This window comes from Euwallacea fornicatus, chromosome 2 (genome assembly GCF_040115645.1).
Source record: "Euwallacea fornicatus isolate EFF26 chromosome 2, ASM4011564v1, whole genome shotgun sequence".
NCBI classification, from domain to species: Eukaryota; Metazoa; Arthropoda; class Insecta; order Coleoptera; family Curculionidae; genus Euwallacea; species Euwallacea fornicatus.
The window spans coordinates 2,004,875-2,017,904 of NC_089542.1; the positions used below are offsets into that span (position 1 = coordinate 2,004,875).

At 43.0% G+C, this 13,030-nt stretch overlaps 2 protein-coding genes across 2 annotated transcripts in view; one reads left to right on the plus strand and one right to left on the minus strand.

Annotated features, from left to right (window-relative positions):
* Sdhaf3 (Succinate dehydrogenase assembly factor 3) overlaps positions 1 to 295 on the plus strand; it is a 96,452-nt gene extending 96,157 nt beyond the window's left edge. Inside the window, exon 4 of the mRNA XM_066293572.1 lies at positions 278 to 295. The gene's annotated coding sequence lies outside the window, so the exon portion shown is untranslated. The remainder of the gene's footprint in view (positions 1 to 277) is intronic.
* The window catches only part of LOC136345211 (protein turtle homolog A-like), a 97,133-nt gene extending 90,562 nt beyond the window's left edge, over positions 1 to 6,571 (minus strand). The window contains exon 1 of the mRNA XM_066293298.1: positions 5,989 to 6,571. Within this exon, the coding sequence (XP_066149395.1) occupies positions 5,989 to 6,088 (100 nt within the window). The 5' untranslated portion in view covers positions 6,089 to 6,571. The remainder of the gene's footprint in view (positions 1 to 5,988) is intronic.
* Between the last annotated feature and the right edge of the window lie 6,459 nt (positions 6,572 to 13,030).

Sequence of the window (13,030 nt, forward strand, 5' to 3'; positions counted from 1 at the left end):
AAGCTTATTGTTTTAGATTTGTCATCGCAGCCGGGGAGGAACTTTCTCCATTCCGCCTCGCGAGTTAACTTAGATTTATCTGACTCTTATTTCACATGAGCGGGGACCTCTTCAGATATGAGATTTCGCTCTCTGAATGATAGGGAAACTGGAGAAAGTGACAGCAATTGGGCTCATAACAATAAATTTTGTACTGTCTCTACTTTCGAACTTTTTTCTCTAACCGCAGTCGTCTGATAAGTGAGCGATCAAAAACTAAATGCTCGTGCTTTTTCAGGAAAATACACATCCATGCACTATCTCTTATTTAGACGCTCACGTTCCGGACTATACGCCTCTGGTGAACAGATGGTCAGAGAGCAAGTTATTGCAGTTTTAGATCAGTTAGGAAATGCCTTTATTTTCCAGACTTCGTAGGGCTTCATGGTCTCTTGTCTATATTATAATGTGTCCAGACCACATGTTTCTACTAAATACACACACACACACACACACAAATATGTATGTGACATCATTCAAAATATAATTATATATATATATTGAATTTCAGACGACGTACGTCTTTAATTGGGGCGTCGCCTCTCCGAACCACGCCCCCGCCATATATCACAGAAGAAAGTGATAATTTTTGAATTTTGAGTACAGGTAGGAAAGGCGGGACCGTCTGATTATTTGGGATTGATGTGAAACTCACACTCCCTCTCGTTTAAAATCCAAATCGCTGACGGCGTGCCATGAGCAGTTGAGGAACACTCAACCCGCATCCAAATTCGGCTCTTTGCAGAAGACAGATTCACCTCATCAAACTGAAACCTGATGCTTATAATTTACCAGCCTCGTAGCAGTTTATTTCCCGATCCCTATTCCATCTCCTGTCGTCCCGCAAAAAAAAACCACGCCAAAACCGAAACAAACCGACTCTCGTCGGTCCTAATATAAACTTAGAAAACTCCTCACACTTATCACTCTCCGACCCACGTAGCGAACATTCAAAGCGTCCGCTCGTGTAGCAAAGCCCATTATCCAGAATCGCCGGAATGTTGCGGTACTCTTTGTAAACGTCGTCGCCGAAAACTAAACCACGCCGCCCTTATTAAGGGCCAACAAGACGTTCATTATTCGTAGTAAGAAGCCGAGACCCCAGTCATGTAATTATAAAACTTTAGAAGACACGACAATTACGGTCGAGACAGAGATGAAACGCTATACATAAATCAGCCCTCCAGGTGGGAATTTTAAGGTCCCTAGGACCGTTCTTTTCGCACTTCTCCACGCTCCAATTTATGGAAACGTATAACCAATTAATTCAATTTTCGCACTTGAACCTGTCCTGGATCTGCTTGATATCTCGGGGCAGGGGCGATTTGCATTTATACATTTTTCACCGGGAAAAGCTCGTTTGATTTATGCGCAGTCGTTTGGAATTTCGAAACGACACCGAGTGGCCCAATAAAATTGTTTCGATAAATATGAAATATCGGATGAAAAGGTGCCGGGGGATTCAAGAATATTCCGCACATAATATCTCGTTCTTTTAACGTAGATCGGAGTTGTCGTAAAATCTAATTTTAAGGTGAATTTTCATCATGCGGTGTCCTGTTTAGAATCTCGTGTCCCTGACCACACTGCCCTGGTAATGCGCCGATCGGAGCGAAAATTTGTGTACTTTCAAAGCCGTTGGGAAGCGGCAAATTTGATACTAACTTTGAGACTCCCTCGACCTGTGGCCCCCTGTTTAGAAGCTCACTTCCCCTGCGAGAGTCGGACTTTCGGAGTGTTACAAAAAATACCAAAATAAAACTATGCGGATTGACGCGACCAGGTTTACCAGAAAATGATCAATTCTGTCTTTAGACAAAATCCTGTAACCGATTTACATAGATCTTTTGCCTGTTCCCACGCGCCATTGTTTGATTATGCATGATACCTGTAGACCATTAACATTTCCATCATGAGCCTAAAACACACACAGCACCGAAAACTGATAAGAGCCGCGAATGACGAGGCACGATAAGCCGAAACGTTGCGTGACCTAATGCCTTGAAACGTTGCCAAATGGGGCGCCTCTAAACGCCCCTTCATAATTATATTCTTTCCCGTTACTTTGTATGTTACAGACACCTCTCACGGTAGCCGTGAGTCATCGATGTCCTTCATTTCCCTTCAAACACAATGTGAATCACCTTTTCTATTCCTCACGCGATCTGTGTCATTTATTTAGGGCCAACTAGACCCTAGGGCGTGCCTTTGTTGGGAAAGTGTAAGAAGAAATCCAAAGACGTAATCACGGTATCAGATATATGGGACTTAGAGATGGGTTATCGGTCTGGAAAAAAGAGAAATTAATGTCCCAGAAAATATAACAGATTACCGGCGTTATTAGCTATATCAGGGTTCATAAATCGCGTTTTTGGCCAGCGAGATATTAACTAAAGGGCCACCGTACCTCAAAGGTCTTGCCGTATTTTATTACCGCTTTCGCATAGAAATATAGCTCGAGAGTGCTCCACAATTTATCGATTTGCGGGGATTTTAACTAAAATTGTTGTTCTGATGTTCAGCACGCCACAAGAGTCAGTTCCGCAGAGGGGTACGCCACTGCTCATGAGAGTCGTAACCCGAATCAAGATTGGTGAAATTTCACTTTTACTTGAGTGTTTTTCAGGCTGCACCTTTCGCAGAATCTTATGTCCCCGCGCTGCACGCCGATGATAATTACGTGAACCGAGTATATTCTCCGGGGAGAAAATCAACTCTCTTCGTTCCAAAATCTCTCCCTAAAACCAGGAGCTAAAATATTGCAGTGCAAACCTGCGGTTAATGTGATTGTTAATCAGGCTCTACTGTATCATGTTTAGAACCTCATCTTCCAGAACTGCACGTCCTAGATAATTACGCTATCGAAGCGAAAATATTAACAATCTTTGGGGAGTAAATTATCTCTCTTTATGCCAGAAATTCTCCCTTTAGTCGGGAGCTAAAATGTCACACCGAAAATTTCCGTTCCTTGCGGTTGTTGATCAAGACCTCGATTAGAACCTCACGTCCTCATGTCGCCTGCCAATTCTACCTACAATGCAAAGTTTCAAGGCTGCTCTCTACTACTCCTGGAGATACATCCAATAACCTTTAAGTTGAGCCATTTTCCGGAGATTTGTTAAAAGGTTGTATTTATGTAGCACGTAAAGCGTTCGCGAACAGACCGGCGACTTTCAAGATCGCTTCGCAATGCTTCGATCGGCCTCCATCTTGTTTGGATTCTTCAGGAGAGCTTCGGCTGACTTTCCACCCGGATATCGTCCGTCTTGAACCCAATAATTTACAGTAATGAAACTGATTTCGCTGCTTCAGGATGAAACCTCAAAATCAAACTCTGCAAACTTCCCCTTGTAGTCCTGCGACTCTGCCACCTTAAGCCCAATTTACACACTCGGAGCAAGTAAGCGGCGCCGCTTAATCATGACGGATACTGCAGCGCAAACCTTCCGTTTAATTTATAGTTTAGGCAGAAAAGTTTCACAAACTGTTTTCAATAGAGTTGGAGCTTTGCTTTGATCACAAGCACACACGGGAAGAGGGTTTGATTAGTTCGTGCCTCAGGGCGTGTCTCTTTAGTGTTTAGAGTTTTAAACAGGGAAAATATTTTATGGTGATTAAATGCCCCAATTGACACAAGACCTCTAATCCGTTTTGTGACTTTGAAATCGCGTCTCTACCTGAGCCGACGTTCTAAGCTCGGCTTAGAAACTTCCGCTGAAACTTTGATCTGCCCTCAGAGGAATATTTAATTTCTCATTTGGCATTGTTGTCCCTGTAAGGGGGTCCATGCCCCTCACTTGAAAACCAAGTAATTCAACCGCACTGAGGGCGACGGAAATCTCTGCAAGTTGGGAAACGGCGCAATTGGGGAATAAAAAGTTTTTAACAGAGCGAAGAGTCTGTAAGCCGAGGAAGAGGGACTGTGCCAGTTAAAAACAAGCTTAACTAAAACGGTGGCTGTTTTCCATATAAACGAGAAGTTTTATAGCGACAGGTAGAGAAGAAAACACACACAAAAGGGGGCGATCGATAAACAGGTTTTATGAGACTTTTTTCCGGAGGATTTGACGTACGCCACTGGGTATTTTATTTGTATTGTTTAGGGATTCGGGTGGATGTTATTCGTTGAATCCGTCATCCGTCCAGACCGTCAACTGTCCCTGTTGCCGCGTGCCTGGCCTGTTATGTGTCCGTATGTCGCATTTAGTACGATCAGGGCTCCTATTCTCATGTATCATGCAAGAATCTGATATGTGAAAAGACCGGCATTTATGAGAATGAGGGGCTTCTGTACGAACTCGGTGGAGGAAAGAGTGACACGGGAACTTGGAAAATACTCCTCTGTATTGTCATCATCAGGCTGCGTGTCCCGTTTTTAGAACCTAATGTCCCCTAGTTTGCCCGCTTTCAAAATAATTCATGCCCGCCACCTTGATTGATTGATTGATGATGAAATTTGTGCACAGTCATGTTTACAGTATGAAATGTTTATGTTTAAGCCAGGGACGTCCTGTCTTCAATGCCTTGAAACTCGAGTTTAGAACCATACTTCCTCCGGAGCTCACGCTTTAAAGTTCACTCGTGCACGCCACTGATTTTGGTTGCAAGGTAAAATATGCTGAGCTTAATTGCATGCGATACAGGTACGTAATGCGAATTTTGCAAATTTGTTGCGGAATCGACGCATTTTTTTTAAATTTAAAACAGTGGCGCACCACGGAGACGAGCCTCGCATTTTCCCGCCAGATTTCATCGAGTCAAATCATTAAAATGCTGTCCTGTCTCAAGGATGGAAGCGGACTCCTCTGACAGCCATTCCACTGATTAGGGGTGAAATTTTCCCGGATTTCTCCGAAAGTATTTTTAATTTTAGTAATTGGTCAAATAAATTTAAAGCTAGGGATGTCAGGCTACTGGATTGCTACGTGCCGAGATTGTGCACAAAATCGACGACTTAGCTTTTCTGAAAGCAGTGGCTTATCAGATTGTGAAAAGGGAGGGGGGAAAACCGTAAAATTGACTTAGTTAAAATTATATCTCGCACGACACTGACATTTCACGGATTTCTTACGTGAACAGTGGAGTACCACATTGGATTTGCCGCAAGCTCTCATGAAGCCGCACAAACAATTTCTCCAACGAGTTTTCCTATATATGGACATTCACAATCCCTGACCGTTAGTGAACTTATTAACATTGACTACGGCTAAGCACAGCGGCGTCCGGACCTTTTAGCCCCATTTTCCTCTCAAAGTATGATTGATAACACTTTGCGCCCTTAATAACACGGAGAACTTAATTGAAAACTTCCCCCTGTACATGTAAACATCTGTGAGCCCTCATTGGGGGCAACGGAGACAGGAAAAGTGTGTCGTGACTAAAACAATATATCGCACCCTTCTCAGACCCTTAAAGCTTCGTTATTGTTGCGGTTCAAGGTAACATAAATTGCCCTTTAAGTTACTTGTGCAAAAATCGATTTATGACAAGTTTAGTGTTGGAAAAGCGAGTCTTTTAGGTTGATAAGGTGGAGGTCTAAAATGCTGCTGATGACAGAAAGTATAGGACTTAATTACCGGGAGGGCCTCAAAGGATAGGAGCAGGAAAGTCACGTGCCTAATGATCGCCGTCAAATTCGAGGATCCGTAAGTAAAAAAATAATAATCAAGCGGCACGTAAGTAACTCTTAAGCACCTCTATAGTTCAGCTCTTAAGTCGGCTTCCCTCCTTTGCCGCTTCTATGGGATTTCTTAATAATCGCCGAGATATCGGAGCCCCAAAGTTTGCATAACAAAAAGGCTCCCGAAGTTCATTGAAACCGCCCCCACAAATCATCCCCCATGGCCATTAATATTTTGCGCCACGACGATTAACGGCCCCTTTCTGGGAATTCGCGGAAACTTCCAGAGCTTTCCAAGATTTGAGAACAGTAAAAATACCGGTACCAACCTGTGTCCTCTTGATCGGCACCATCGGCTTCCTCGACGATGGTCTGGCCCCTAGCCATCACCACCACTGTTAACAAAAACAACACCTCAAACCACCACATAATCCGGTTTTTCCCAAGCCGAACACTAATTATGAAAAACCGACTTTTCACTCGATCCGACGAGAGTTTAATCCGTAGTTGACTGGGGCCGTCGATCCAACCCCCACCGTGAGTCTTTCGCGTACTGACGCCACACTTTCTGGCCGGTTAAGGGAGGAAACCCTCGCCGAAGGTCTACGAGCAGCGACGAACACTGCCGAACCCCCGTCTCACCTGAAATCCACGGCGATCGTCAATTCAGCGGGAATTTGGCTGATGTTGTAAACTAAAACGTCATTGACAGGAAGGGAATGTTTTTGCGGGGGTGATGATTTATCCTGTTCTTTCCTGTGGGCTCGTCACGCGAAATCAACTTCATTAGGGGATTTTTCATAAGCCTTATTAACACTGAAACGCGACTCAGTGCCCCCACACAATTGTAAGATGTTTAATGTCGACTTGCGGAAAACCTTAAAAGTTTCACTGCTATAAAAACATTCACTTTTTTTTGGGGGGGGGGGGGACTTGAGTGAAACCAGACGTTCATTATGCAAAACTCCCCAAAAAAACCCGCCACTGACTGTAAATGTTTTATATCACCCGACCAGTTTCTCTGCCATAAAATGCTGTTTCTTATCAAAACACAGCGACGGACGTATAATATCTTTCCATTAATTTTAAACGTAGATCGGAATGTAATTTTCGATATTTCACGGCGCTCTTTTGTTACCGAAGTGTCCTTTAACAATGTCCAGCAATAATCAGCAAGCAAAGTGACACTCCATTTACCTTGATGTCGTTTCTTCATGACAGATATGTCTCGGCGGAACCGTTTCTCACGCTCGCCACTTGCTGCCCCAAAATTTTCGGGGAAGAAATCGAAGTTAGAGTCCAGAAAGTGAGTTGTTAGAGGCACGATGCATCCCATCCCTTTATAAGCATTAAGTGGTTCACTCACAATATCTTTGTAACTGTTAGCTTTCACGTTTCCAGGAAAGTTTTTAACGGCGCATTCAAACGCGCTCCAATCTCGCAATTCGGCCCCATTGAGGGTATTGCAAAATATTCCATTAATTCCCCCATTCGTGGGCTCACAAATATGCTCTCTTCAATTTTTGCCTCACTAACTCTCGGAGATTTTTATTCTGGATAGAATAATCTTCTTCGATTCCGATATGTTGTTTTAACAAAATTCTTCTTGGGCCCCATTTTGCATGCAAAGGTGGAAGTAAGCGCCACCTTTTTCGGTGCAACTAGTGGTTCACGTGTGAAATTTTTCAGCCCTGGAGTTGGTGCCCGATGTGATGCCCACTCCTGTATATAATGACGGTCTCGCGCGCTGCTGCTCCATTCGCAAGGGCAACAGCAGCATTTGGTATACCCCCGGTCCACTAACAAACGCAATATGATTGAGAAACGTATACTGTTTAGATGTAACGGATGTGTCTTAACAGGACTCCTGAATCACCATGTACGCACACGTGTCGTGGAAGCATTTATTGCGAGTTGCAACCAGGCACGTTACGGAATACCTATGGGTGATAGAAAAAATTCTGTTTTTAACTTTCTGATTCTCCCTCGTATTCTGGACACATTTCATGTATCACGTCCTTTGGCTAACTCAAGCGGTTGCGCAGCTATTGCAGAACAAAAGAAAATAAAAAAAAGAGAATTGCTCTTATGTAAATGAACTTCTTTTCGTTTGAAGGAAGTGTTCAAAATGTGCCCCCTGAGGGGCTTGAAAATGAGCTAAATTGTAATAGAATTTCTCAATGACATGTACCACCACTTCAACGGCAACGAGACCCCATTCGCCGGTAGTTCTTCTTAACACATTTAAATCTGCCGTTTTCGTGGTATATACCGTACTTTTTGAGTGGCGCCACAGAAAATAGTCAAGGGGCGTCGAGTCTGGCGATCTAGGGGGCCATTCTGTTTCACCACCACATCCCATCTAACCTGGATAATGAGCAAGCTGATTACGACTTACATTAGTTAAAAAAAGACGTGCGGTTATCGCCCCTATTAATGACTCTTAGAATGGGCTTCTAGATCGTCAGATTTGTTGCATCTGCACATTTTGAGCACTTAGTCGGATAGAAATAAGTTCGTTTGGTTTTCTTCATACCTGCAATCGCCGCTGGACTTCTAGAGTTAGCCATAGAACGTGTTGAAAGGAATGTGTTCGGAATGGGGGGATGAATGAGAAAGTGTCATGAAACATTTGCCATTCTATGAGAAAAAACATAACTTTATTTCAGTGCCACATTGTGACACACATTGAATATTTCCGACTACCGCAGAATGGTAGAATTTTTAAACTCCTTCAATTGTTATATAAGTTTATTTTTAATAAATTGTATATTTGTCGAGATATCTCAGAGTTACCGGGCTAAACCTCTATTTATCAGTGTTATCGATTTCCGCATTTGAAATCTGATTATTTCAAATGTCGCCAGGAAATTGGCGAAACGAACTTGACTTTTAAAAGTTTCCACAAACCATGCACTAAACAGATTTTCGGTTAAACTGAGGTTCCCAGTTTTTGATCAATCTCCAATGGACTACCTGTCGACGTATGCTAAGTTCGGTGATGAGTTACTATAGAACCGATTTGTCCGAATTAGCGGTGAAGCACTTCCCGGACACCGGGATCTGTGCAGAATCAATTTTTTTTCGGTGACTTTGCAGTCATTAATGGGCTTCTTTAACACACTCTTCTGTAGCTGGCGCCTACCACCTGACCGCACCTTAATCAGAAAACCGAGGGGCGAAACAATAAAATGCGGACAATGAGTCAGGTTACCCTACCCTAAACGCTTTCGAGGGTCCCATATAGTTGACTCATTACAAATAAATAGGTGAGTAATCGAGTGAGGGGGTGTTAACGTATAATTCAGGTGGCGCCACCGCTCCCTTATCTAGTTCCTGTACGAGGGGGAGGAAAACAAAAAACCTAATGGAAACCACGCGGCAGCCTTTTCTCGATTATTTGCAAAGGAAGATTTTTTTTTTCAGTGGTATTAAGTCACGTTTACATGGGCGCTAACATACGTTCCCAGCCTTAATCGGTACGTCGTAATTGTCTTAATCCGATTGTAACGCAACTGGCCGTCTACACCCAGCGACAGGCCGAGGGCGGAATGGAATTCTGATGCAAATTAGGGGTGCGTTTGTAATGGGGCCAATTGGACAAAAGCCATATGGGCTGCTTGAGGACGCGACTGCTGCAGCTGGGGATTTTTTCGATCAGGGAAGAACACTTGTTGCTTAAAGCTGAAACGTGACGTTATTTATTACCGCATACGCTCGAAATTTATTAGTGTATCTCTAACGAAAATATTGCTAAGATTAGTTTTTTTTTTTAAATTTTCGTAGCGCACATTGTTCCTTAGCGGGAGAAGATTTAGGTTGAGCGAAGAGCAGTTTGACTTTGCGTCGGTCGTTAACTGGCGTTTCATGTGCGGAAACTTCGGTTTTTCCGGTTGAAAGGTTCCTAAATATTCGCCGATGTACGAAGTACGGTTTGCGGGAGGAATTTTTACAAATTAAACGCTTAATTTTCACAAACTGAGCACGAAATTTTGACGAACTGAGCACTAAATTTTCACGAACTGAGCACTAAATTTTCACGAACTGAGCACTAAATTTTCATGAACTGTGCACTAAATTTTCACGAACTGAGCACTGAATTTTCTCGAACTGCGCACTAAATATTCACAAACTCAGCACCGACTTGTCACGAAATGAGCACTAAATTTTCACGAACTGAGCACTGAATTTTCACGAACCGAACACTAAATTTTCACGAACCGAACACTAATTTTTCACTGACGCGACACTAGGCGGGATTCGTTTGCGTCGGGGTTTTGAATATGTTAATAGTTTATCGAAGCGTGGAGATCGTGATATTATGTGCGATACCGGACGGACCAGCATAAATAGGAGGGAATCTGTTCCTGACAAAACGCATTTGGGCGAAATTAAAAAGCAACGGGGCAATTCCCGGGAAAACGAAAATGAAAACAGCCGTTTCGCTAAGTGAATAACAGCTCGAAATTCATAAAATTTTACGACTGGTGTGTATCGCAAAGCGTATTTTTATATTCCGTCCTACGACGTGTTTATTGGCCGGCGCGATATTCGCGCAAAAAGCCCCTTTATGAGCAGTAAAATGGTGAAGCGAGACTGAAAATTTCGCCTCCCCCTTTCGGAAGAAAGTCGGGCTCTCAAAGAAGTAAATCTCGGACGTATAAAAATTAATTAAAAACTTAATTGAGATTTTATCAATTAGCGTTATTAAAGTGTCGATTACTTCCGCTCCGCCAATCGTCTCAAAACGGGGAATTTTAATTGGACGTCTACGAGCAAACTTGCTTCGTTTGCTTTCGATTTTTCCTCAAATTCGACGTGTAACAAAATCTTTCCGTTTCGATAAACTATCGGAACGTGGCATGTTTTCCCGACCAACTGCTGTCATGTCACAATGCAGCCGGGGCTAATTGGGGACACGTCTGAAACACTGTTGAAGGGTTCAACAAGTTTCGAGCACGACATTGATCCTTTCAGAAAACTAACGGCATCTCCGCTATTTACAAAAATAGCACAACCCTTATTTTTCACAAGTCGAACACTGATTTTTCACAAATCTGATAAAGCGCATTTCAACGGCGGGTTCGGCAATAGAAGCGCCGTAATTTGTTGAGGCACTGAGCGCCTAAGGCTCCGTGTACGGCAGCGTTTGGCGCACCTTCCGTACGCGTACCACGTCACGGATTTCACAAAGCGAACACTAGTGCACGGCACGCCATCTCGTGAAGGAGCGGGGCGGCCGCTGGCTTGCCTCGAGTAGAATGTCCGGTCGAGACATGTTTCGTTCACATTAGTGTGTGACTGTGAAACGTTTCGTGACACTGCTAGCGACCTTGCGGTGGAACCTCTCGGAAATCATTATAAATTCGGTAGAGAGCCAAAAGGGCGCAAAAGAAAAATCCCTAAAGCGTCCACTGTTTTTCATAACACAAATCCACTGAGGAAAGGCGAGTTTTCTCTCTGCATTGACTCAAACCGCCGCAGACGTTACGAATCGGAGCCGTCCCGTGCTATCGGCACGTGGGACCGTGCTCTGACCCCCCAATAGCAAGGCAAAAAAAAGGTGTTTTCATTTAGTCCCATTCATTCATACTCTAACGTTCACCCATAATCAGGGCGAAATGTAAATGAGTCACCTACGTGCACGTCCCGGCGGTTTATAAATTATGGATTAACCACTTCCTCGGCTTGATCTGTTCCAGCTGGACAAAACCCAGCCGAGCACGGAACAATTTCCCGCATCCAATCTAATTTATTACGACACGACTTAAAATCTGTACTGAATACATCGAAATCAGGGAACGCACCCCGGCCGACGTGGCAGCTCATGCATTATGGATTAACGACCCCGGAGATTCACCTGAGATTCGACGATGTGGGAAGTTTGTTTGGCCAAACTGGCGGGTTGACCCCTCGGGCCCGGAAATGGACTCTATAAAACAAGTGAAAAACGAAAGTTTACCGTCGCCCGATGGCCGATAGAAACTATTTTCGAGGGAGATGCTTTTTATGGTTGATGGGAAGAGACTTCATTTGCCAAAGGCTTCTTAAAAGGTTTTCCGGGAGATAATGCGGAATCCCTAAGAACGGCGCAATGCATTTTGCGGCCTGGGCAACATCTGGTTTTGCTCAAGGGACACTTATTTTCATAGCGCTGAGTTATAGTGGGCGAATTATTGCGTGTGGGCAGGCCGTATCGCTCGCGAAAAATTAACAATACATCAGTTTCGCGCGCGGAACACTATTTTTCATAAATTCGACACTGGCCCTTTTTTAATTAATCATCTTGGTTTCGCACCTTCGCATTGAATTTTCGCTCTAATCGTAAATTTCGCAAAGTGAACACCATATTTCAAAACTCCAACACTCACCCTCATTCCGCAAGAAATTTAATATTCTCTTTTCAAAGGTAATTTTAACAAAAAAAAAAAAAAAAAGGGCGAATTTTGAGCGGAAAATAAAAGTTTCCCAGGCCGAACACTACTTTTCATAACTTTATTCTTAACCCTCTTTCAACAAAAAATGCAAATTTTTCCCTTTGGGAGATGTAGTTTTTATTAAACGTTTTAGAGAGAATTTCACAAAATGAACACTTTTTTCGTAACTCAAACATATTTAATTTTTCACATTCAAATTCGATTTTGATTGAAATTTTAACTGGAGAGATTGAATTCGTTTAAAGTTATTAATTTGGATTTTCACATTCGGGACACTACTTTTCAGGGCTCCGAAGCGCCGCTTGTTAGCTCGACAAAAGTTACGAGTCTAGTCGATGTTTACAAGTGAATAAAATGTATTTTCAAAAAGCAATTACGTGTTGTTATTCAAATGCTGAATATATCATGCCAAGCAAATTAATCAATGAATATAAATATTCAGAGCTTGGGACAATACAAATATGTACTGGAAATAATTGAGCGCGTCGATAACGAGGCAATTAATCACCGAAAAGTGATTTTCTCACTTTTTTTTTTGGCTTGATTCCTTCTGAAATTTATGATTTACTTTTCGTCGCATAAATCATTCACTTTCGTGACACAATCGGGGCGATTTTTTTTTTTAAAGCTTCGCAAATCCCGAAACAAAAGCTCCCGAAAACCAATCTAACATCTGTTCCGCGCTTTTTGGTGATTTTCATTCGTTTTTAGCGCTCAATGCGGGTGATAAAACATACACGCGGCCTCGTTTATCGATTCCATTGCACAAGCGATTGTCTTCCCATGATAACTTCGGCTAGTTTATCTCCAATTCGGGAACCTTCCGTGACAGTTTTTGACTGGTTGCGGACCACCGATCGCTGATATATTGTTAATAGAATTTATTCATTGTCGATCGGACCGTTTGAATACCTTTTTATCGCTCTGTTCCGCC